General features: G+C 38.2%; 1 protein-coding gene across 1 annotated transcript; it reads right to left on the bottom strand.

The window, feature by feature from the left end:
• Positions 1-1,531: 1,531 nt before the first annotated feature.
• LOC144664518 (DNA repair protein XRCC1-like) lies at positions 1,532-26,089 on the bottom strand. Its single transcript, XM_078525689.1, has 20 exons — positions 25,946-26,089; positions 25,745-25,837; positions 24,842-24,878; positions 24,419-24,489; positions 24,171-24,249; positions 23,976-24,055; positions 23,635-23,733; positions 22,311-22,673; positions 21,997-22,075; positions 21,749-21,795; positions 20,699-20,820; positions 19,512-19,552; positions 19,005-19,077; positions 18,659-18,803; positions 18,230-18,305; positions 10,124-10,286; positions 9,571-9,668; positions 8,236-8,386; positions 5,764-5,839; positions 1,532-4,179 (listed from the first exon to the last, which is right to left on the bottom strand). Exons 1-20 carry the CDS (start codon positions 25,994-25,996, stop codon positions 4,069-4,071), a joined length of 2,055 nt encoding a protein of 684 aa, XP_078381815.1. The 5' UTR covers positions 25,997-26,089; the 3' UTR covers positions 1,532-4,068.
• Between the last annotated feature and the right edge of the window lie 37 nt (positions 26,090-26,126).

The following is a 26,126-nucleotide window of genomic DNA, read 5'->3' as shown; positions in this document are numbered from 1 at the left end:
GAAGACAAAGAATACTGTTTTTGCACAGTCACTAAAAAAAGGAACAAAGGACATTTTAATCCATCTCGACTCCGGTATTCGATTACAACCACAGAAAATATCTTGAGCTGCTGAAAGCGGAGGTCTCTTTTTCAGCTGCTTTCTTTTAATAATCATCTTGACTAATTTATGAGAAAGACCAAGGCCAGAGTAATTGTTTTATTAGTGAGATGTTAAAAATACAAGTATGCAAGAAGAAAGCCTAAATTACCGAAAAAAAATAATGAAAAACTCGCTCGTGCAAGAAAGCGCGTGTAAAAAACAAAAAATTCGCGCGCGCGGTTATGTAAGTCTCGCTCCACTGACATTTGCCTAAAATCTCGAGACTCGACAATTCTCTGACCAAACGATTTCTCCAGCAACGATAATTAAGCTTCTTTTTACTCAGCTGCCCTGACGACACGACAAACATTACAATATGCTGATTAGGAAACCAACTTTAAAATCGGCAATTTGTTTTCTTTTTATACGTTTACAAATTTCGATAATGCACAATTTACCAAGGAAGGGGAAATGGTCAGGACAATACTTTAGGAAACTAGAATTTAATAGCGCTATAGATTATACGTGTAAAGATTGCGTGCAGGCTAGTTTTTCAGTTTTCAGGAAGAAACACGAGAGGTTAAAGCGATAACGTTGGGGCATTTCGTTAACAATACGCCCCCACCGCTCAGTGATATGATATTTATAAACCGGGCGTGCAGAAATTTATATTTCCTGACTAGCAGATAAGTAATTGGTTTCTCGCAAAAATGAACGTCCCAAAAACGCGACGTTTGCGCTAGATTTTGCGAGGAAAATAATGTTAGGAGAAAATCACTTTCAGCAGTAACTGATACAACGATTGTAATTGGAAGCAAAACGCCGCTAAAAAGTTTGCGTGATCTCGACATGTAAAAAGAGCAGTATGAAATGAAACCCTACCAGGGCTATTAACACATAGCGGAACGGTGCTGGCGACTTCATGTCGCGATCTTGGCCTTTTTTTCCCTCTTGAGACAAGAGGAAGTTAAATAAACGTTAACCTGCAAACGCAAGAACACGAAATGAAATAATCGAACAAAGAGGTTTGTTTGCTCAGGCCAAACGTCAATGGGCGAGAGTTCAAGACATTCGGGCGGCGACACGAAAAGATTTGTGAAACTGGAGAAAAGGACATCGTCTAACTTACAAAATGATTTTAATGAGCTAGAATCTATCATAAGACCATTATAAAGCCAAAGATAATGGTTTGACTTTGTAAAACAGCACTTATTTGATGACACGAGGCCATTAGGAAGTGAGAATGACTAACGATGGCGAGGATGGAAATGGATTACAATGTGTACAGACGTGAAAATCAAACGAGAAGGTCAAGTTTTCAAGTTGAGCGCGCGGCGGACACATAAATTTTCATTTTAAGGGACTGTGTCACGGCTGAATTAAGTCTATTTTATTATTTAGTTTTCCCAAATACTCGCTATGAAACTTAATGTTAGCGATGAAATTACTGCTACGGATCTAAATAACAAAACCATAGCTTCATTACAAACAAGTCTCCCGGGCGTTATAATTAAAAGTTAGCAACAAACGAGATAAACTTATAAAACTGTTCGTTTCGTCTAACAGTTGTTCAAAAGCTCATATCGCAATCCGTTTCAATCTTCTTCAACTTTTGTCCATCCGTACCTTCTTTTGTATTTGCTGTGTTATTGAAATGTTCCTTCGCTGTTCTAAGTGGTTATTTTGGTATTTCACTCATTTTGGTAGCCATTTTCTTGAGTCAAAATTTGGCTTAAATCCGCGACTTTCACTGTCCTGAATGCACCTTGCTTTGACTGGAGTGAATAAACTGCACCTGGTAACAGTGTTCATCATAGATCAACATAAACTTTCTCCTTACAATATCAATACTTTGTCAATCAGAGAGGTAATGAGAATAAAGGAAACCATCAACTAAGGGATGTCTTGATTAAGCACCAAATTCTTAGAACGTACAGTGAAAGAAATATATAGAAATAAGTGAGGAGAATAAGTATTTTGTAGCGGTTTTTTTTTTTTCAGTACCGTCCGTGCAAGCTTACTTCACCTTCACCCATCCTCCTAGACTTGCTTACAAGTCGAGCTTACAGAGAGCAAAGCGCGAAAGTAAGCACGAAGCCCTAGCAACGAGCGCGAAGGGGTCTACTGTATACTACCACCAAACCGCAAACGAGAAGCGTACGACTTTTAGAAAGTCTACTACCCTAATCGTGCCTCGTGGCACATAGGGCCTTCCGAGCAAGCTCAGCTAGTGAGAAAATTTAATGCACGACTTTGTGAATGAAAAAAAAACTGTGGAAAATATATTACAACTTAAAACCGTGAGCGGAAAAGGATGAAGTAACGATTTCAAACGACTTAAAGTATGATGTTTTCCGCTTTTTATATTGGTTTGACAATGACAGAAAGTTCTGAACGCGGTGCAATATACTCAGAAACTTTTACCGGCAATAGTTATTAGCCCTCTCATACTTAGCTATCTTTCTCGTGTATTTTTTGACATTTAATGTTTCATCAATTATGCCCAGGAAACATATCCCTGCGCAGAAAGTCAGATACCTTGGAAACCGTGTAACGACCAATTAGACATTAACACGGAGTTTTGTAGAACTGCATCATCAGAAAGGAAATTTTCGGGTCGTATCACGCAGGGAATTAGCGGCGACACGGCGACAGGCGTTTGTTCTTCGAAAGCAGGGGTGGCGCAGTGGTGAGAGCGCTTGTCTCCCACCAATCGAATCCACCAATCGAATCCACCAATTCGAATCCTGGACCAGCGTCATATGTGGGTTGAGTTTGTTGTTGGTTCTCGTCCTTGCCGTGAGGTTTTTCTCCGAGTTCTCCGGTTTTCCTCCCACCTCAAAAAACAACTCTCCAAACTCCAATTCGATCTCGACGCACGTACACTCGATAACGAGTTCTTGGTAGCTAAAATATTGCGTGGTTACGTAGGCAAATAAATCATTTACGTTTACATTTACATTTTCGTAGGTTTAGCTGTTGTTATAATGTATGAAGATTATTACTCTCTTTCTATAGATTTTCCAGTCCGCGTAAAAATTGTTCTCTTATGTTGTAAAATTAAGGTTTGGTAAAGCAACAGATAACAATATTAAAGCAAAAGTCAGCAAAGTTATAAGTGAAACACATTTTATTTTCTTGTTTTGTGTCTATATTCTGGTACAAATTTCACCCCTCCGCCGGATTAAATTTGTTCGCGTTTTTAAAGACATCGCTAAGCTGAGCACTGAGATGTCGAGTTTGTCTTTGTGAAGAGTGAACACCTTGTAGTCTTAAGAAAATAAACTCTATTGCGGTATAGGAAACTAGTGTGCGGCTGAAACAACTCTTTCACAAAACTTGGAGGATGCGTAGTTCTTGAAGAAAGATGACCAAAACATTCGTTCCTAATGGTCAGCGTTAGGGAGCCTGCTGCTGACCAGTATCAAGACAACGCAGGCTCTGGGCTGTGTGGGCCGTATCACATTTGCATGAACAATGGTGCATTAGTAGGCTGATGAAGAAACGGGCAACAGTCTTCAAATTTTCCTACGTCTGTGAAGACTTTTGACGGGACTTTGACAAGGCAGAAGCGCGTTGCGCGACCCAAACGGAGGAACCCACTGTACACTCAGGCTTTGAAAGCAATAAAAATATGATGCTACCAAAGTTACTAACTATGATGCTACGTCGTTGAAGTAAAGGGCCATTATGTAGGCACTGTCGAATTGTCTCCGCTGACAGAACAAGGACCAACAAGCTGTCGATGAAGAGATAAATTATCGGTCTCAACTGGGCGTTTTTCTGTCGGGTTTCGGATACTCTTCGCTTCAATTCTGTCGGTAAAATGATGAATTTTCGTACTTTACTCGGCTCGGCGCCCATCGGTTGGTTCTCGGATAATCTTCGCTTCTTCGTGAATTTTGTGACGTAAGGTTTTCGTCTGAAATCTTGGGTTGTGATTGGATAAGTTGATAATGAGATAATCACGTGAGCATAATCACATCACTACGAAGGAACTATAATGTATGGCTGAAATGGAACAAAGGCACCTTTTTCGTGACAGGCCATGATCCACTTGGGTCGTACAAATGCCAGGGACGGGTTTTCGTCAAGAGCCTGGAAACGAGAAACAAAACTGTGTAAAGCGCTTGTTTAACAGCCCTTAAAACATTATATTATCCTGATTCCCCGATGATTTACAGTTGTTTTGCTTATAAACGTTGCATACCAGACTTATGACCTAACTCCCATATAAACATATGGAGAGTAGATGTTATTAGGGCGATCAGTGTTTGACATAATAAAAAAATTTTTTTTTTGGTTTGTATCTGATCTTAAAATCGGTTTAAAAAGTTGGTAAAAACGTATAAAACTGAATTTTCGGTAACTCTCTGTTACCTTCATCAGAGTTACCTTCAACAGAGTTGGATTGTAATTAAAATTTCATTACTACGACCATAAGTAGACGCAAGGTTTAAATGCGTTGGCTTCCTTTAAAAGTTCCAAACCTGGTTTTTGAAAGCTCATGCTGTGTTTGGCTAAACACACAGACAGTATCAAGCTCATGAGCTGACTAGTATACAGACGGCATATCACCCAATAAATATGAATCTGCCCTTTCGCCGTATTGCCAGCCTTGCAATTGAGTTATAATTTACTTGTTAAGATTAACAATCAAGCTTTGGTTACTTGGCTTTGACTGGCGAAAATACGCAGTTAAAGGCCCACATTCCCGGGGGGGGGGGGTACTCCATATAACGGCCTATACGGGGAGGCTCCGCCCGAAAGGGGTACTTTTTTCAGGCGTCAGGTATATAAAAGGGTAGCGATTTGACAAGTTTAGGTATATGAAAGTGTATGAAAATCCGTCATTTAGGTTTTTTAAAAGGCCAGTAATTAAAATATTTCGAACAGACGCACTTTATGGCTGTATTATTTTAATTTATTAAGCGCTACATAAAAAATGACAAGAAAACGTCCTGTTCTAAGGCTATGTCACGTCTTTTAGGTATATGAAAGGGGTACCTTTTTCAGTAAAAGGTATACTAAAGGGTTACCACTTCTGTCAAAAAGGTATATAAAAGGGTAAGGGGTAAGAGCTTGGGGCGGAGCCTCCCCGTATAAAACTTTTTTGAGTGCCCCCCCGGGCCCACATTCAACCTAGATGCATTGCGCGTCAAAGAACAATCTTACCCCGCCATTTCAAGTGAAAGCGAGTTGAGTTGTTTCAATCTTCTTCCATCCTTTTTTTAGCTAAGTTGTTAACACGCTTTTCGGTTTAAGTGATTTGACTGTTTTTTATCGATTTTTATGAGTAGTTTTCCAGTTTTGAGTGTTTTGGGACAAGAGCAAGCTTTTCAAAACAAAAACAAACGGTTGGTTGAAGGTGGGCCTTTAAATAGATTTTTTGCGAAAGTCGCCAGTTAAAGAGACCAGTTAAACTTTGCCAATCTTTAGGCTGAGTATCACTGGGCATAAGCACAAGTGCATAAGTCGAATGCACACCCATTCTTCTCATGCTGTCCTCACTAGGAATAAGTATAAGCACAAGAAGAATAAACAATTTTTTTTTAATGCTTATGCTTATTTCAAGTGAGGACAGCATCTTATGTATTAATTTTATGCTTGTGCCTGTGTCCAGTGAAGACTAGTCTTACTGTTTTGAAAGCAATCACTGAAGACCAAAAATCACAGACGCACCTCGTCAAAGTTTTTGTCCCAGTTTTCCATCGTTATGACAAAGTCCACAGTGTCACTCATGTAATCCTCAACAGTTCTAAACAGAAAACAAAACGAGACAACTCTAGCAACGATAACACAATAAAGGAAACGAGACAGGGTGGGGAAGGCGAGAGGGGGCGGGAGGGGAAACGGAGTGAAGTAAATTGAAAGGACATGATAACCTTTCAAACCCTGAAAAGAAGTCCGGGGTTTTCCTGTTGAGGGGACTTTCCTCAGTGTGTATCATTACTGGACACTATTAAAGTAAAATAGAGCGGTTTTCACTTGAGTGTCGAAAGGAAATTGCGTTTGCTTTGGTTTTGCATTACTACGCTTAGTGATTGGCTTAAAAATCTCGCGCCACTTTCTCAGCCAATCAGAACTAAAACCAAAACCAATCGTGACTCGCTCGCGCACGTTTTCCCGCCCTTCGCATCAGCTACCTGTATTTGCTTCGAGTTTTGATTGGTTCACTGGATTGTCTGTGTCCTTTGTGATTGGCCAGAGTAATTACTTTGGTTTTGGTTTTACGACACTCAATTGAAAACTGCTCTTAAGTGTGATGAGTTTGTAATCTAGTCGCCTGGCTAGAACTCGTAGCATGTCTTTCATAAACGTAAAATTAGGAAATTCTCTTACTCGCATTTTGTGAAAATTCGTTTAATGTCTGAGTTATTAATTGTAAATTACTTTTTAGTTTTTTCAGGTACCATAAAATTTCGAATGTAATCCTAGGCTCAAATTCGCTCAACGTCTAATTCGTTCAGGTGGGGTTATTTACGGGAACAGCTTGCATACGGGGGGGGGGGGGGGGGGGGTTGGCAGGGGATATTTTCGAATGAAAATTTGCGTTTCAAAAATCGTTTTAAGTTTCTATTTGGAAAGAATACTGCGTCTGAAACGTGTGGTGCATACATTAATAGCACATGGTAAAATAACTAAACGTAACGATATAAAACACAAAACAAGTCCTACAGTTGTGAAACAGGTCTCTGGGTGTTCTCTAACAACGTGAAATACAAATCAAGCTGTTCAATAGGGGGCTTATAATCTGAAAAGTTATAAGTAAATATAAACCCATGCGGAGGGCTTGTTTTCGGAGGGAGGTTTGAGATTTGGTGGGGGGGGGCTTATTTACGGGTAGGGTTTTTTTGGGTTGGAATTTTAGGGTATAAGGGTGGATTTTAAGGCTAAACCTCTGGATTGTGTTATTTATACCAGGGATTTGTAACCGGGGGTTTGTTACACCCGGGATTTGTTACTTTATTCCGAGGATTTTTGTTTCATATTTGGGCTCTTGTTATATCGAGTCTCCACTGTATAACGAGCTTGGGTTGAAATCAAGCGTCATTAATGATAGTGACTTGAACCTTGAAGCAAAATACGGCGGTAGTTTCTGTCTCACCCACTCAAATCAGTATGCAAACACATCAAAGGCTTTTTGCCGCAAACGATGAATCGCTTTGACGTCTTTGCTTTTGTTGGCTATCTCGTTTCTTTATCTTTACTAGCAGGAATAGACAATATTTCTTTTCTCTTTTTACCGATTTTTTCTGCTTCAACAGCTGATTCTACACAATAAAATTGCGTTATAAAAACACCCGTCAACTTTGTTTAATCAGTTGTGAAATACCAAAGCGTTACTAAATGGAGTAATTCGATTCGTTCCCGTGGAAAACTCGCGTTAGGCCGCGCCGAAGACATGTCGACTTTTATTAGTACCATTCCTTCATGTGTAGTGTATGCGTTGTGGTTTAAATTTATCTTTAGTTTAAAAATTTTCAAAACAGATTGATTTTTATTTCTCCTTTTTTCAGATTATGATAATGAATATGAGGCAATGAAAAATCAAAATCAAACTGGTTTAAAAAATTACAAACAAAAAATAAATTGAAACTACAACATCTGCATTTTCACCTTTCCCTAGCGCTTTTTGGGGAAGGTATTTTTGGGGGGAGGGGGAGGGGGTTATTTTCAAAATTCTAAGTTAAAGGAGCTATGTTACGCAATTTTAGACAATTTCGGTACTGACCAACTGTTCATAGAATAAACTGAAATATCACAATAACGGCTTAAAATTGTACAATAACTTAGAACAAACACCAGAAAGGCCAAAAAAGGGCATGGATGGGCAAAATTCGAGAAGATTAAAACAGATTGCGTTTGGGTAAACTTGAAAAACGTCGGCCCAACTTTTTTCAAGTTTATCTCAGTTCGTATGAAAGTGTAATTTACAGTGCTCGAAAATCACCCTTGTTTGTTATGTGGCTGTGATTTTGCCAATAAATGACTTTTGCACTGCCAATTTAAAGTTTACAGCTCTTAATTAACGAAAAGAAACAGAGTTACCTAAAATACCGTGACATAGTCCCTTTAAAGAGATCTCTTTAAAGTGTCCGCAAGCTTGTATCCTCTTTTAACAAATCATTTTTTTTTTCACAAGTCATTTACCCATTGTATGCAGTGATGTATCTTATCAAGAGTCTCCTGGTCTTGCTGTCAACTTCACCATACAGCATGAAATGTTTGTGAGAGAAGAAGTCTGGTAACGAGGGAAGGTCTTCAGAGCCCGAGGTAACGTCGTCAGCGGATTCCGCGTTATCTAATAAAAACCAAACAAGAATAAATAATCCAAAATAAGAATTGCAATTCCTAAAGTTTTAGTCAAGGAAAATAATGATCACATATAAATTTTTGCAAAGTCTAAAAACATTCTCCGGATGGAGTTCATGAGCCATCTTAGTTCTTAGAAAAGTTAAGGTGCCTCTGAACCATTCCAGATTTTTCAAGTTTTTTTTAATTTTTTGCTAACTGTTGTATCCTATCATGATAACCTTTATTTAATAATAAAAAATGGAGGTCACCGAGCTCGTTGTTAAGTTATAAGCACTGAAAGCAAAAGCTAAGTTTGTTTTAAATAGGTTATACTTTTGCTATGGTAACCAACAACAACAACAACAACAACAACAATACTTTATTTACCCACGCGACACCTAGGAGCGCAAGCGCTCGTTAAAATGTGTGCGTGAACGCAAAATTGTATAAAAGGAAAAAAAAATTATATAATTATCTATGTAAAGTATGTCAAGAATATAACCAGGACGTGGTCACCAGATGATTGGGCATTCGTTTGATACCACTTAGTAGTAGTATTGAGCCATTGATGTACGAGTGCTGGAAAATGTTGTGATGCAGGGATATTTTTTGATTGTTCTATGAGTTGCCACACGATAAGCTTTCAAGTACTGTAGACTGAAGCAGAGTTTGTATTATACTCAAGCGTGATGTTATCAAAATCCCGACATGTACAAGATGTCGCCTCTTTTACTTGTTCACTTATGATTTTTCTTGGTTGAATTTAATGTAATGTAATGTAAAATGTAATGTAAAAACTTTATTTAAACACGGGAAACCATCAATTACAATAAGCTCAAGTATTAAAGAAACTAAAACTAGAACTGGTTTACATGATTGCCGTGTGGGAATCCGATACGTCAGCTACCTTCTTGATAATTTTCTTAAAATTATTAACTGATGCGGCATTTTTAAGACATTTGGGCATGTTATTCCAGAGCATAGCGCCGCTGTAAAAAAAGCTTCGTTTTAAATAGTTGGTATTTGGTTTGGGTAGCGTCAGCTTTCCCTCAGAGTCTCTCAAGTTATAAACAGAGTGACGCTGAGAGAAAAGGTTTTGTAGGTAATCTGGGGTAAGTCCATTCATGGTTTTATACAACACCATGTAGTTTGTATAATCAAGAAACTTTAGTGCTCTCATCAACTTCTTACCTTCTGTTTCGTCCTTAGTTATATCCTTCTTTGTCGTGTCTTCTTGTTCATCATCAGTTGAACCGCCATAAATATCTTCCACTTCTTCTTCTTGAACTCTGTAAAAATATAAAATGAAATCCACTAAATTGCTACCACTACCCGTCAATACCTAACCAGTTCTAGGCTCTTACAATGTGATGAAAAGAAAGAAATACAGGCGCGAACGAGAAAGGAAAAAAGGTTAAAATAGGTAATTTCCTGATACTTTATTTCGTCCGTTGCACCACAATTTAGAGCGGAAATGTTTTGCTGAAGAGCTAACGCTTGAATCATCAGTTTTCCAAGGGCTACAGAGGTTCATTTTACAAATTTCAAGTTGATAATTAGCTGACTGTTTCATTTGCCCATCAACGCAGCTCCGACTCAATCAAACCGTTTTAACACCTGCACGATAAACCGAGGTTGCTTGGTCTTTCGCAGAAAGTGGAAGTTTAGGGTTAACTGAACCGAAAAAAGCGCAATTGTTTCTGTTAACTAACACCATCTTTTAGTTCAGTGTAGCATACTTTACCTTTTCAGTTCGTCCTCCGTGTCACGGTCACTAGATGATGTCTCTTTTGGACTCAACGGAGATGAAACTTTTTTAGTTTTGTTACTTTGATTTGGTTCTCCAGCCTCGTCATCTGTTGACCCGCCATATATGTCATCATCATCGTCTATTTTCTTGGGCTCATCTGACGGGGAAACACGGAAGAGAAAATCAGCATCGAAACTGAAAGAACTCTGGGTGACCAACACCCTTATCAGTCTCGTTTCCAGTCTGCACTTGTCGGAGATTCATTAATAAAAGTACTGGGAAGTAATTAAGAAAGTAGCGTGGGAACTTGGGAAGAATTAAAAAGAAGCTATAAAAAAACACCAATCAACAACTTGTAACCAAAAAAATAACTGATTTAAAACAGGAAACTCATTTGCGTTTTCAGAAAATTTCTACGTCTGTCGCCAGTGAGAGCAGTTGCAGATAATAAGGGAATAAAATGACTTTTTGAGGGAATATTGTTTATTTGCGCCCGCGTAGTGTCATTTGTGGCCCGAGCGCGAAGCGCAAGGGCCACAAATGACACTACAAGGAAGCAAATAAACAATATTCCCGAAAAAAGTCATTTTATTATCATTATTATCAATTCTTGGTTTTCACGTGACGTCATCAAAATTCTAAATCCAGAATCGCGAGCCCCCTGACTTTTTATCCTTTACTAGCTATTAGACGTCCTTAATATATATCTTATTGAATGTTTTCAGCTCGATAGCATCCACCGTCTTTGAGAAATAACATTTTGAATTTCGGAGTTTTGCGCCACACGACATCAGAATGGCCGCCTGAAGGCTGTCACGTATGCTTAAAAAGAATGCCTCATTCTGTTATTTTTAACGATCTGAACAGTTGAGGCTTTACAAGAAGTGTTTATATGAATGTTTACGTGTTCACGAAGGTGAACTGACCGCGCTTTATAGCAGAAGTGAATGCCAGATGTTTTCATTGATTTCCGGCGGCCATCTTGGTGCCTCTCCACATGGGATCCAACATGGCGTTTCCATACTGTGCTCTCTAAATTTGTGTTAAACATTATGACGGATAACTCGAGTACGGAATACCGTACAGACCTGAGACTTGGATACGTAGACTATCTTGTTATTTTTTACAACCTGTAAAATTCTTGATTTGTTTAACTCAATAGCTTTGGATTTATTTTTTGCAGCGCGTGACAGTATCGTTACTTGCGTGACAGTGAAAACCAGCAATAAACAAGGCCAAATGACATCCAGATAGGTAATACATTCAGTTTAATGAAGTTAGCATCATGATTTTCAATTCAAATATAAACACAAGTACTTCGTCGCAATGAAAATTATACACGATGCTACTGAGGCTTATGTCTTATTGTGTAATTGTAGTATAAAAGAGCTAACTGCAGTGTCTCTGAAAATAATGAGGAATGGATTGATTCATGGATAATAATACTTTGCAAACTTACATTTTCCGATTGAACCTCGGCGTAAAATTCCTGCAACTGTTTTCGCTAAATTAGCTTGACCGGAGATACACAATTCAAGTGAACGAAGTTTCGTTTCTCGCAAGACAACAAGGAGTTGCTCTCTCTGTCTCTTCGCCTTGTGCATTTGCTTCTAAATCCGATTTTTTGGCTGTATTTTGTCCCATTTACAACAAATAGACTGATTTTTCCTACCGAACACAATTCGCTTGTCGAAAAACTGTTCGAGACAGACGAGACTCTTGCTGTACGCGTACGCGCCTGAATGGTTTTCCCGCGTCAGCGACGCTGATTGGTTAAAGTTAATCGGATGATGAACTGAGAACCAATCAGCTGCAGGGCCGTTAATGCATTAACAGCCCGCTAAGAGTCATTTGCGGCCCGCAAAGCGCGTGTTTTCACTAGGGCGGTTTTCAATTTGGCCGCGTGTATTGATAATAATAAGGGAATAAAATGACTTTTTTCGGGAATATTGTTTATTTGCGCCCGCGTAGTGTCATTTGTGGCCCGAGCGCGAAGCGCAAGGGCCACAAATGACACTACAAGGGAGCAAATAAACAATATTCCCGAAAAAAGTCATTTTATTATCATTATTATCAATAAACAAGGCCAAATGACATCCAGATAGGTAATACATTCAGTTTAATGAAGTTAGCATCATGATTTTCAATTCAAATATAAACACAAGTACTTCGTCGCAATGAAAATTATACACGATGCTACTGAGGCTTATGTCTTATTGTGTAATTAATCGGGCGTGGCCGATTTATTGCCAACGAGACAGCCGAGCCAAGAGGTGAGGCTGTCGAGGCGGCAGAATCATAGAGCCGTGTGCGTATGAGTATATAGGCAGAGAAAATCTTAAGTTCCGCGTAAGGGACTTTTTTTTTGACCATATTTGGGTGTAAGTAAACCCCATATTTGGGTTGTATTGTTCTTCCCAACTGGTTCCCAGTCTCTCACTCCTTGCTAGAGAGCAAATGACCAAAATGGCGTCCACGCGGCTCGCTGTTAAAATTTTCAGTGTGGTCATTCATCCCTTTACCGATAAATACACCTTTAGGGAATTATAAATCGAAAGAGAATACCCTACAGAATATTCGACCGCCGAAAAAATGAACATCAAGGTCTTCAAAGCGATGAAATAATCTTTCGACTTTGGAGTCCTTTGATTTACGATCGAAGAGAGACATGAAAATCAAAAGCGGACTGTTGACTTCAAATAGAGTTTTCTTGACTTATGAGAATGCTGAAGTCGGGTAAATGCTTCCTTTTAGTATTGATTGTGTTTATAGTAATTGTTTGACCGATGATTTATTCTAAATCAAATACCGTTTATATTTTATTTGGCACGCATTTTCGCTTCGCGTAGGAATAACATCAATTCAATGCGACGCTCACTAAAATTACTGCATGTCATACACACAAGAAAGTCAAAAGTTTTTTGCTTCTAACGGCAAATGTAGTGTTAACTTGAATAAAAATTTTGTCTCCAAATAATCCTTGACCGTTCAAGTTTTGTTTTCTGTTCAAATTTTTCAAGTTTTGCGTAACTAAACATGACACTTCGCATGCGAAACTAAAATCTGACTCGTGCATTACTGTCTCTGATTACTGAAAAATATTTTTAAAAAAGCATCTTAGCAGTTTTGATTTGGGGATTTGATTTATAAGAAGTTCCTAAAATGCAACTATCCCTTTTGTGGACGGAAACATTTTAACCATCGCGTGTTGTATTTAAAAAACAGTGATTAAACCTCATTTATTGCCTACATTTTGTGACATTTTAACTTTGAAAAGAATTTAAAGATTTGTCAAGAGTTATCAATCTGTCAAACCCGTAGCCTGCGTAGCAGACATCTGTGTACGTTTTTTAGTGTGTTTAAAAGAGTGCGCGATCGCGAGAATACGCGTGCTGGAAACTACGGCGCCTGCTACGCAGGCTATCAAGCCAGTGTCATTTATGAACACCAGAGAAATAGCACTTTTTTCGCATGTTACCTAAAATACAATTTACCATATCAGTGGTTATTTCAAATATAGTTCTATCAAAAACCATTCAATATCTGTTCTTATGAACAAACATGAGTATTTCGCTCGTTGGCACTTACCGATAGGTACAACTAGTAATTTACCCTTTGGTCGTCCTAGACGATAGTCTCCTGCCGGCCAAAAACGACGGAGATAGCCTGGGCCAATCGGTTTCATTTCAGTTTCGACAGTAAATCTTTGTAGGCACACTGGGTCGACTTTTGGGCTAATCTGCAATCTGGTTCTCTTCTTTGCCTCGGCGGGAGGACAGAGAAAAAAGCTTAAGGGGTAGAGTACTAATATCACCATTGTGAAACTGTAGTTGCTTTGACAAGTTTCGCTATTCTTGTAAATAAAAGGGGTAACGTCATTCATGTCACGCAATGTTTTTGTGGGAAACTTTGAAACTAGACGCTTTGCTGGTTTCTACAAATAGGCAATAGCAGTGTGATCTGGCGGTACATTTTTTTGAGGCGGACTCCACTTTAAAACTTTTTTTATATATTTAGCAAGAAGTGTGTCGATTTTCATTTCCGCACAGTTGGGCGTCAAAGTCGCCTGTCACAAAGAGTAGAATGTTTGCACAACATGTTTTGAATATATTAATTTTAGATTTGCCTGGTGACGTTAGTAAGGCACTTCTCAAGACGTCAGCAAAACATTGGCAATGTACAGTATTGGTGTAAAATTGAATGGAATTTTTTTACGAGATCGGTAAAGCTATCGAATGAAAAGATGACTTTATACCAATTAAATACCAATTGAATTTTATTTTAATTAAATTTTATCACGGCCTCAATGCATGTCATGGCTTTGAAAGTCTTCGATTTCAAAAGGTTGCTTGGTCTCGTTTTCGATAAAAAAAATTCATCTGAAACATTTTGCCTGTCGTGTGACGCACGTTAATCTGGTTTTGAATAGTTTGAAATTGTGTTTTTAAGATTTTATTCTTGACTATTATGTAACTCTTGCGAAGAAAGATTTAATTGATGAGGAACTAGTACTGTTATTTTCCGGATATTCCGATCTTTTATTCGAGAAATGAATTATTTTTTGTCTCGTCATTCAAGCGTTTTGAGTTTAGTTTTGGAATCGGGGAAATTTATTTCCCGTTGAGGGATGACCCGACATGGCAGAATAAGAGTGGAACTTGAATAGGGCTGGTAGCCGGCCGAAACAACCGGCTGACTTGCCAAACTTTGGCCGTCTACTTTCGTCTCTCTTTACCCTAAGCTTTGACAAAAAATAAATAAAATAATGGAAAGATGCCGCAAAAATACTGCACGACATCCGTGTCTAATGTCTGAGTCGAATTGTAAACGCATTGCAAGAGTTTTTAATATTATTTAAAATAAAGCAGCGAAACGCAATGCGGTGAAATCTACATCTTTTGATGAGAAATTCCGGAAGTTACATCTGTGTTCAAAACAGGAAGTTTTGCACAACTTAAAGTTCCGAAAAAGAGACCACATGTTTTGTAAAAATCACAGACAAACATAATCAGGAAAATAAAACAGGCCAATGGGTTTTATTCACGAAAATACAACTTTCTTCAGAAAGAGTTTGTAAACAAGACAGTGGAATCAAATTACATTTCACACGAAATTTGCATACATTTGAACTTGCAAAAAAGAAGTATCTCTGCCGAGACATAATAGCGAAACCTTGCATTAATAATCATTGTATTCTGATCTGATTGTTACTTTTTATGCATTAACTATTTGAAAGTGGTTCTCATTTTCATTCACTGCTTGAAGTATTTATAGACGTGAAAACATTCACTTAATCAAATTACATTCTGCACGAAATATTTTTAATCCTTTCGTCCCGAAACTTTGAGGAAATTGAAATCTTTGTTGGACAGTACTGCATAAAAGCAGGACATAGAATTGAATACGAAGATAAGAACCATATTGATAAAGGACATTTGAAAACTTTATTTTGGCTCATTTTGACGAAATTCAGGATTTTCAAAGACTGCCAGTAAACGGCTGTATCTTTTCTGTCTCTAACGATTTTGCTGCGGTTTCGAATAAGCTCAGTTTTTCAACATATGGTAGCGGGCAGAAGTCGGTTCGTTCTGAATTTTTCAATACGATATACAAGTTACAGGTCAATATACAGACCCTCTGTAAAGTAAAAAACGTTTTGGGAACAAACCATTGTGAACTTATTTCTAAAAATCCTTACTACGACGTGGGGCTTGTTATCAAGTTCGTAAGTACGTTAATACTGCAAGGTGTATAACCTCAGAGAATTATTATCAAGTGTGTTTTGTTTTATTAGCGGTTTATACTCTAAGGTCTTGGTATAGGAGATCAAAATTAAGGCAAATTTCTGTTATTCTCTAATTGCTTGGCACAGATTAGTACGCGCACAAACGAAAAACCAAGAAAAAAGGATACTGAAACGGTCAGGAAATGTATGCAAACATTGAATTGAATGAAAAAGGCCGAAAATAGCATTTTCAAGCATCTAAATTCACCCAAAACGCTGGTGAGGATGGAGGTAATTGGAGTAGAAAGCTCGATGGGTAGGGTGGAGTAAAATACTGCAGGAGAGGGGAGGGAGGGGACGGATGGAAGTAGAAAGGGAGGGACAGGTGGGGGTGAAAGGCTAAGGAGAGGGAAAGGGAGGGATAATTAAAATCTATGCTTGGTTATATCACGCAACTTTTGACTTCTGTTGTTTTCTCACAAGAACAAAACTTAAGGTGGGGTTCTACCTGAATTTGAATGAAATTTTAAGAGATTTAAAGAAGGGATTGAAGAAAAAAATGGAAACACCATCAAACAGTTGACCCCCCTCGAAAGCGCACTACAGGTTATCAGGGGACTGTTTGGTGTCTGTCGGCCAATTTTTAACTTCAAATTCTGATATTTCTTATTTGTCTAAATTTAACTAATCCTTTGAGAAAATCTATCGCCTCCCCGACATCCCCCAAAATCGCCCAAAATTAACAAAATACTGCAAAACATAAGCTTTTTTGGATTTCTTGAAAGGCAGCTGAAATGGTTTTCAGTATTTTCCAGCCCTTATACTTTGGGTCAGTACTACTATTCTTCATCAGTTGCTATTACAGTAATGGTATGAAACAAATACCTAATCATTGGTCAACTAGTTGTGCCCATTTTCTTGACAATAGTAGTTACCTGATAAAGAGTATTGCGAAAAGGCTGCACTTTGCTTAGTTTTGAAAAATTTTATTTTCTAGTCGTCTAGCTCAATCGTTTATTTTTACATGTATTGTGCGAAATATATTTATAAATTGAGAACATTATGTCATTTAGTAATAATGCAATCTTGAAAACATTCCAGATATTATGTTCTACTAGGGTTCTACACACTAATACAGCTCATGCAGACTGTGACTTACGCAAACCTCCCACTGAGTGTTACTAAAGTGACTGTTTTTTCCAGTGATTTTTACTGTACTGTACCCCCCTTTCTAATTAACAATTAGACTACGAGCCCGAGTTTTCTATGAGCAAATAGTCAACGAGGCGCAGCCGAGTTGACTATCGCTCATAGAAAACGAGGGCGAGTAGTCTAATTGTTTTAGTAGAAACTCTAAAGGATTGCAGTCCAAAACCTACAATATTGTGCACTTGGAAGACAAAAATCAAGAAAATTTTCCGCTTAAAGAGCTACTCGCGCGCGCAACTGTTTTCTATCGGCGAATAGAAATCAGTGGGAGAACCAATCAGATTCGCGGATTTCCAATAGAACACAGCTGAGTTTCTACTAAATATTATTATTAACCGCCCGATTTTAAGCTTCTCAAGCTTCTCAAGCTTCTTGTTGTAGTATAAAAGAGCTAACTGCAGTGTCTCTGAAAATAATGAGGAATGGATTGATTCATGGATAATAATACTTTGCAAACTTACATTTTCCGATTGAACCTCGGCGTAAAATTCCTGCAACTGTTTTCGCTAAATTAGCTTGACCGGAGATACACAATTCAAGTGAACGAAGTTTCGTTTCTCGCAAGACAACAAGGAGTTGCTCTCTCTGTCTCTTCGCCTTGTGCATTTGCTTCTAAATCCGATTTTTTGGCTGTATTTTGTCCCATTTACAACAAATAGACTGATTTTTCCTACCGGACACAATTCGCTTGTCGAAAAACTGTTCGAGACAGACGAGACTCTTGCTGTACGCGTACGCGCCTGAATGGTTTTCCCGCGTCAGCGACGCTGATTGGTTAAAGTTAATCGGATGATGAACTGAGAACCAATCAGCTGCAGGGCCGTTAATGCATTAACAGCCCGCTAAGAGTCATTTGCGGCCCGCAAAGCGCGTGTTTTCACTAGGGCGGTTTTCAATTTGGCCGCGTGTATTGATAATAATAATAATTTAGTGATTAAAATTGTCGAGAGACAATTTCGCGCGTTAGGAACACTGCATTACAATCTTAAGCCAGTGCAAAGCTCTAAACACCAATTCTCCTAAACGAATACTAAGAATTTGGTGGTCAGCATTAAGACAGTTTAATTTTTTTTGATGGATGTCTTTACACTCGACATCTGTCTCCGCACATGTAATATTTTATCGAAAGGAGAAATTCACTGTCCATCACCCTGTAAGTATTTTACCTTTCTTTTCAGCGGGGCCTGAGACTTCATCCGTCTTTCCCATGGAAGGTTTTGCGCTTACCGAAGGTGTGTCATCCTTTATGTTAACAATAAAACATTGTCAGTAAAAAAGCAGGCACAAAAAATTAGTTAACTGAGTGAGATTCAAATTGTAACTATAAAAGATCTGTAAAGTTATCAAATTTTGCATTGTTAGGCATTATCCTGTTTTTGGTTTAAATTCTCAGTTCTTAACAAACTTCAAAACCTAGCATTCTTCTTATTCTCGATAACTAGATTTTTAAAAAAAAAAACTGAATATCGCAGAAATTGCAAGTACTCTTCGGACGTAATAAATGTGACGTAATATTTTGACAAGACACTTGACGAACATGTGATTTGATGGTATTGTTCATGTGACTAACAATTCACGTGACACACCCATCTAACCTTTAGTTCAGTATCACTCGTCCCAGCGTTCTTCTCATCTCGGCTGTCTGTGTCTTTTGTTTTCTTTGCTGGCGGTGGCTTTGTTTTAACTTCCTCCTCTTCGCTGCTATCTTCAGATGAGCTGCTATCGCCAGACAAGTGGTAGCTTGTGGTAAGACACAAAAAAGTCACTTTTTTTTGAGAATTCATTCGCTTGAAATCAGTAAAACGGCATCAAAAGTAATGAGTAAAAAACTTCTTTGAACTTAACGAGTTTTCTCCGGCAAAAAGGGATTGATACGTACGGTTCTAATGCCAAAGATGATTTTGTTGTTTTTAAACCTAGAGACACGGTAGGTGAACTTACTTTCGAGTTGGCAAGCGCTTGTTTTTCTTGAAGCAGTCAGTTATCCATTTCTTCGTCACGATCTTTCCTTTTCCTGCGAGACAGGAAAACATGACCGAAAGGTACGGGTTGAGCAAAGAATTCTCGAAAAATGCATAAAAGAACTATTTCACTTTCTGTTAGTAAACTGTCCCACTGACACAGTTTATCACAGTTGTTACAAAAGTAAGGTGACTTAGATTTGTCAGTAACAAAATTACAGAATAGGTTGGAACTCTAAGCGCAGTCCTTTAGGACCACCGATGGGGATCTCTCGCCCTCTCGTGTCCGTTCTTCGCTAGTTAAATTTCCATATGCGATAATTTCTGGGCCCACGGTTTTGTTTTGGCAGAGGCGTTGGTGAGCAACACCATATCACGTATTTTGGCGCGAAAACGAATTACAAGAAAGGAAAATGGCACAAACTTTATTTTCAAAACTGCCCGGGCCACTGATACAAATTTGATATTTAGTAAAGCATTGCATTACCTTTCACTTGATTGAACTTGGGAGTGTTAGCGAAAGCACAACTGCAATTGAAATGAGACAAGAGGCTCAAATTAATGTTATCCTTCAGACAAGGTCACTCAAAAGCCCATTAACACGAGTTCGGGATTTTAGTATTTACCATAACATTTCTAGCCGGATTAAGTAAGAATTATACAAGATAGAAATATAAGGATAAATCGCAACTGATAATTTGCAAAACTGATTTCAAAGTTTAATAGCGCTTATCCAGGATTACTTTAAGCCTGTCTTGAACAACCGGGCCCACACAGCGAAAATTCCAGATAATCGTTTCGCGATACTTTTAGTAAAACCTGAATTATTGCGCTGACATTCGGGGAATAGGTAGATGACTGCTTAATACAGTTTCACCATTTAATCACCCACTAAACGTTTGGGCAACCAGCTAGTTTACGGAAAATTTCAAGAGTATTTATCTCCAGACGATCAGCGGAACTTCTAGACTGGTACATTTATAGATTAATACGCGCGCGAGACAGTTAAAATATGGTTTTCAGAATCTTATTTAAGCAATAAAGAAGGCAAAAATATGACAAGAATTTGAGAACACGAGAATACAAGCCGCAGGCGAGTGTTTTATGATTCACAGTAAGATCTGTAGCGTTGGTTCCTTTATCGCGATGCTTTATGATATATATTAAATTCGCGTGAGAAACAATAAAAAAACGTTTTTTCAACGATGTTTTATTAAGAGCCATAGTTTTCTTTGAGCTACTAATAAACAAGGAGCAGACATGTTGATTATGAAAAAATCACTCATTGAAAAAGAGGCCGATGTAATTGTTTTAGTACAAAATCTAAAGGATCGCTGTCCAAAATCTAATCCCATACTCATATCTTCTTTACTCTTCACATCTGGGGTACGAGATTGTCCAAAACCAACAATGTTAGGTATTTTTAAGCCAAAACTAAAGAATCATTTCTCTTTTAAGGCAACGAGCTTGACCTTTTTATCAGCGATGGCAGTCAGTGATCAGGGAACCGATCAGATTAGGGGATTTGCAATAAACTGTGACGAGTCTCTATTTCACTCTGACAAAACATCGATTTCAACCAATTAGAGTGCGGCAAATCCAGTCTATGCTATAAACGTAAGTAAAACATGCTTTAGCCAATTAGAACGCGCTTGTTATAAATTTCTGACTCACATAAGATGGGTACATCCCTTTCCCCAGTCCTGCCTGTATTGTGCTCCCATCTGCAAGGCCTTGTCACGAAGATTGCCGCGCTCAGGGTTCACAAATCCACTCATGACAAACACTACACCTTTCTGAAAAATAGAACAAGCGATTAGGTTCTAGAGTAACACGGTCCCTGAAGCTTGCTTTCTTATTAAACAATAGAGTGTTTCAGTCAAGAAACTACCGGCTGATAGTTTTTCGACTGCCCCGCGGAAATTTGATGTTAGCCTGGTCACCTCTCTATTACGGACAATCTCTTAAGTCCCAACAAAATAAGCATATATTTTCTTTAGAAAAAACTTCTATAATACGTACCCTTAATGTCGGCCGCAGGGAACAAATTCATATAAACGTAACCTCTTCATTACCGACACTCCGGTGATAAGGCGATGATATTTTGTGAGCGTAATGCAATTTCGTTTTTGTGGTTACAAAAACATCAACGTAACGGAACGGAACGCTTTATTCATCTTAGACGTTTTCGTATTTATGCTTAGTGTTAATTTTTTAACCTGCAGCATTGCGTTGCTGAACATTTTGAGTCACTAAATACTTTAAGCTGTCAATGAAGTCAAAAGTGGCGTAATACGGACACTTTGCTCTATCCCTTCAGTGTCCGTATTAGAGAGGTTCAACTGTAGTTTCTTTCTATATGTATTTTTTTTCCTGAACGTCCTGAAGTTGTACGGCGAGAACTTTAGCGGTTGCCATTCCAGATTTAAACACCCCAAACAGTAGCATACCACAAATTTCAACCCCCAAACCTTGTCCGTAACCTTCTGTATCAATCTTGAGCCACGCCCAGATAATATGGTCTCCTTTTGGGAGTTCAATTAAAATTTTCTGACCAGCATTATTGTCTCTCTTATTTGGGAGTAATCCACCCCGGATGAATTTGTGTTTATTAAATGTTCCTGCTCTGCATTGCCGGGTGCTTAAAAAAATACAACAAGTTGGTGGGGGATAGGGCCGGGAGTTGCCTAAGCAGAAAAAAGGAAAGATGATGGAGAGACTCACCATTATTTCATCAAACGAGACTGAACTGTCGTCATGGTTGGGAGATTCTGAAGAAAATAAATAACAAAAGACAAGTTTAGAATTGACTAGTTAATTCACCCAATCCATAGTACAGAACACTTACCATTGGGCAACTGTGCTTTATCTCAATTAAAAAACAACACAAAGGTGCAGCAAAAATGGTTTTCCTTTGCTCTAAATTTAAATTGTTTGCTTTCTTCTTGAACCATTCTGCTGGTGAATATTACCTCGTTTCTTCTTGGCTGGGGGTGGTGATTTGTTTTTCTTGTTCTCCTTTGGTGAATCTTCGTACTTCCATTTTGTGCTCTGAACAACAAAAAAGAAAAGAATTTAAAAATAGCCCAGCTACCATGAGTCTCTCGTAGCTCAGTTGGTTAGAGTGCCCAACCCGTATCTAGGAGGCCATGGGTTCAATTCCAGTCGGGGACTCAGATTTTTTCTTTGTCCCATGCTCGTGTCATTGTTGACCAATTCATCTTCATTATATCGATTTCTTGACCAGAAAAGCTAAGATGGAAGGAGAGGTTACAAAGAGCCCTACCTCGCTAGTTCTTCTCTGAATTGGCTTCTCATCTGGTTTTGGAGATGCTTTTCCTCCAATTTTCTCCACTCTGTCTTTAGCTGGGTGTCCATCCTTAGCTACAGGCTGTCTGTCTTTATTCAACGAGCCTCTGTCTTTGGCTACTGGGTGTCTCACACCCTGAACACTGCTGTCGGCACTTGGTTTCCTGTCATCTGATGATGTGGCAGCTGTTGATGCTGCTCTTACTTCAGCTGCAGTCGACATGGGAGGTGGGGAGGCTTTCTTTTGCAATGTTTTGAAAAATAGACTTCCAGAGGACACTTTTTTCTCTTCACTATCACTATCATCTCTTAAAGTGAAGCGTCCAAGTCTTTTTGAACCCTGAAATTATTAGGAGACGGCATCAATAAATAAATATTTTGAATATGTTGTAGAAAATATTTATTTTAATTCACCATAATAAGACATAATGAGCCACTTTAAATTATGTTTTGATTAACTTTTTGTAGAAAATATTTATTTTAATTTACCATAATAAGACAACCATTATTAATATCATTAACAATTATCATCAAAACTTAACTGTTACAAGAAATTTAGAATCTCCATGGCAACATACTAAATTACCTGCCTTTTTGCAGCACTTACAAGAATATTTTTTTCTGACCTTTCTGATCTTTGGCAACTCTGGTAATGTTAGTATTTGATTCTGGATTGAGATGTCTGGGTTAGAGCCCTGGTTTGGATCACTGAGTTGTTAAAAATTCTAGACAAGGCACTACTCTTATAGTGTCTATTTCAAGCAAAGAGTATAAAAACATGACTTGTATGACTGTTACCTAAAGTGAAGAAATGATCCTCGCAGTCAATTGCAATTAAAGAAATTGCAAAGAACGAGACCAAAAAAAATTCTGGCTTCAACAGGATTCAAACCCGCGACCTCGACAATGCCGTTGCGATGCTCTACCAGCTAAGATATTGAAGCCACACATTGGGAGCCACACAATTGACCTCACTCCCATTGAGGATCATTTCTTCACTTTACATCTCATCCGCAGTTCACATACCGGGTATATGAATTATTTCATGTACTTTATGTCATGACTGTTACCGTAGTTAACATGAAAATACCTGCAATGGACTAGCATCTTATGCAGAAGGAGTTACTTAGCAACACTCCTAGCTGCTTTATTTTTGCTAAGGATAAAGAGCTAAGTTCTGCCTTATTGAGCTGGTATGTTCCAGAAAGACTTTAACCCATTTCCAGTTTTGATGTTAAAGGGGCTATACCACGGGAAATGAAAGCAGACGTTTCTGGACAGGATTATTTTGTTATACTTACTGTCACTGAAGGGCTTGCTGTAGCTTTTTCTGCTGAGTCACCATCAGTATCATCAGGAGGAGAATGGAGATTTATAAATGACAAACCATACTGTTCATTCTGTTAGAAATAACACGGCACACTATAATTTAATCTAGGTCCCCGTTGCTGTAATTAACATTAATAACATCTCAATAAAGAACTAATTAGTGCTAGTCTAAGAATTTTTTCTGAAGTTACTTCCCAATAAGTGGTCTAAAAGCCAAATGTTAAACTCTTAAGGATTCCATTCATTAACTGCATAGTAAATAATTCTTTCATGTGCACAAAACTAGCTACTGTAGTCAAAACATTTTACTCACCTTGTTAAAAGGCTGCGTACAGACTAACTTGACCCTGTCCCACTTTTGTGCCGCTACTGGCTTGGAAAGTTTATCAGCACCTGTAAGAAGGATAAGTGACTTTTAATCAAGCAACATATGGCAAAAACTAATTTCTCACTTTAATATCCACAGTTTTAAGCCAAAATAAAATAAATAAATAATGCTTTTGCTTACCAAACATCCTGACTCTGTTAGTATTTGTAAAAGATTTACTTTCAGCTGGGCTCATAAAAGAAGATGCAACAAGAAGCACCTGAAAATAATGACAAAAAGTAAATATTAATTAAAGCACACAAGGGGGTATCTTGACAAATAATCATTACATTGTTTAATTTTTTTGGGCCCCCCCCCCCCCCCCCCCCCCCCAATAATTCACTAATAGACCCTCTGAGAAGGCTCTTGGAAATTAACTTGATTCCTACCTGAAATTGCTCTTCAGAGCTCCATGATGACCTTCCAACTAACACTTCCACAAGTGCAGAACCATTATTTCCTGCAAAATTAATTGTTAATTAAAAATTTAGTTAATCCTTTTAGAAAAATCACAGCTCCTGGGAGGCTGTTTAAGAAAAGCTAATCAGTTTTTTTTCCGTTCATTCCCATGACTAATTCACTATAGCTCATTTTAGTTCATTGCGGGCATTCTATTATGTTCTACTGTAACTGTTTAATACTACCACATTTGTAATAGCACACGGGGTAGCAACACAAGGTCACACTTCAATGCTGCCTTCATTTAGCCAACTTTCAGGTGGCATCCTGACACAGTTTATGTTGCTACATCTTGAAATTTTTTTTTTAATGTTGCTTAGTTAGTAGAAGTAGTTCTTGATATGGCTACTTACCTATATCAATGGAATGTATCTGTGTTGCTTTCTCAAGCTGATTAAAAAAAGAGCTTCAAGTCATGCATTATATAATAATTAAAAAAATAAAATTTAATAATTCATAATTATTATTGATCTGCCCCTTTTCTCACTCTCTCTCTCTCTCTTTCTTTTCTTTAAGCCTCCCTAAGCCCCCTCTAAATTAAGCTCACCCTCCCGGGATAATACATCATGCCAATTTTATGAACAAGAAAGTGGAGAAGAACAGGGGGGCTGGAGCCCGGGAGAAAAGGGGCGAGAAACGAGATTCCTAAGGTGGCGGGTACTGGGAGAAAATGAGTAAAATTTTGCAATATTTCACCACATTTGGCAATAGATATGGTACAAAGAGGAGAGATCAGCTACGGAAAGGGAAGGGGGATGGGAGTAAAAACTATGGGAAGTGGAAGTAAAAGGCACAGGAGGCAGGAGGTTCAGATGCCCATATCCCTCTCCAAAAGAAAACAAGACATTAAACTTGATTCTTTAAAGGTTAAAGTTATTCATCTATCATACAGGTATTTAGTTTTCATAGATACTATTTTGTGAAAATGTGTTACAATATTAAAACAACTGTTACACTAAAAGTTCAAGAAGGCCACTTCTTTTCTTTTTTTATAGATATATGTTTTGAAACCCCTCTTACTTAAGCCCCCACCCAAAAGGTCTTGACAAAAAAAACTAAGAAATTGAAAGAAATAAGCCCCCCTCTGTAGCGAGAAAACGAGCTTTTATGGTAGATTGTAATACAACGACTTTATTAATCAGGGTAGTTGGGAATTTTTTTAAAAAAGAAACAAAATGCCTGGAGATTTGCTTGAGTTATCAGAGGGCAGAACATGAATCAGTGAATATTAAATTCAAACAACAATTAACGTTTACCTCCAAAATGACAGAAGCCTGTTTCTCTCCAGCAGTTGCACATCTCCATTTTCTATATGTTTCTGATTTTAACAGGTTCTGTGCTGGTTGAGCCTACAAAAACAAACAGTTTTCAGAACTAGTTATGCTGATAAAAGATGTCAACTTTTCCGAAAAATTTGTAAGAAGTCTGCAATTTCGCATCAAAAATATCGATCTTACTGCATCTTCGCTGCTAAAGGACAAAACATGCCTGGGCCGAATAAGAGGCATGACTTATTTTGAGCCTTTTTTAACTTAGAAAACGTAAATTTGTGATACTCAATTGCACTAAAGACATGTCAAGGCAGTGAAATGCAAAACTCGCCAGGCGTTCCAGTGTACACGGGTAAGGTCTGGACTC

Source organism: Oculina patagonica, chromosome 8 (genome assembly GCF_052425735.1).
Source record: "Oculina patagonica isolate OP01 chromosome 8, crgOcupat, whole genome shotgun sequence".
NCBI lineage: Eukaryota > Metazoa > Cnidaria > Anthozoa > Scleractinia > Oculinidae > Oculina > Oculina patagonica.
The sequence above is the reverse complement of the archived record's forward strand: the minus strand, read 5'-3'. Positions and strand labels throughout refer to the sequence as shown.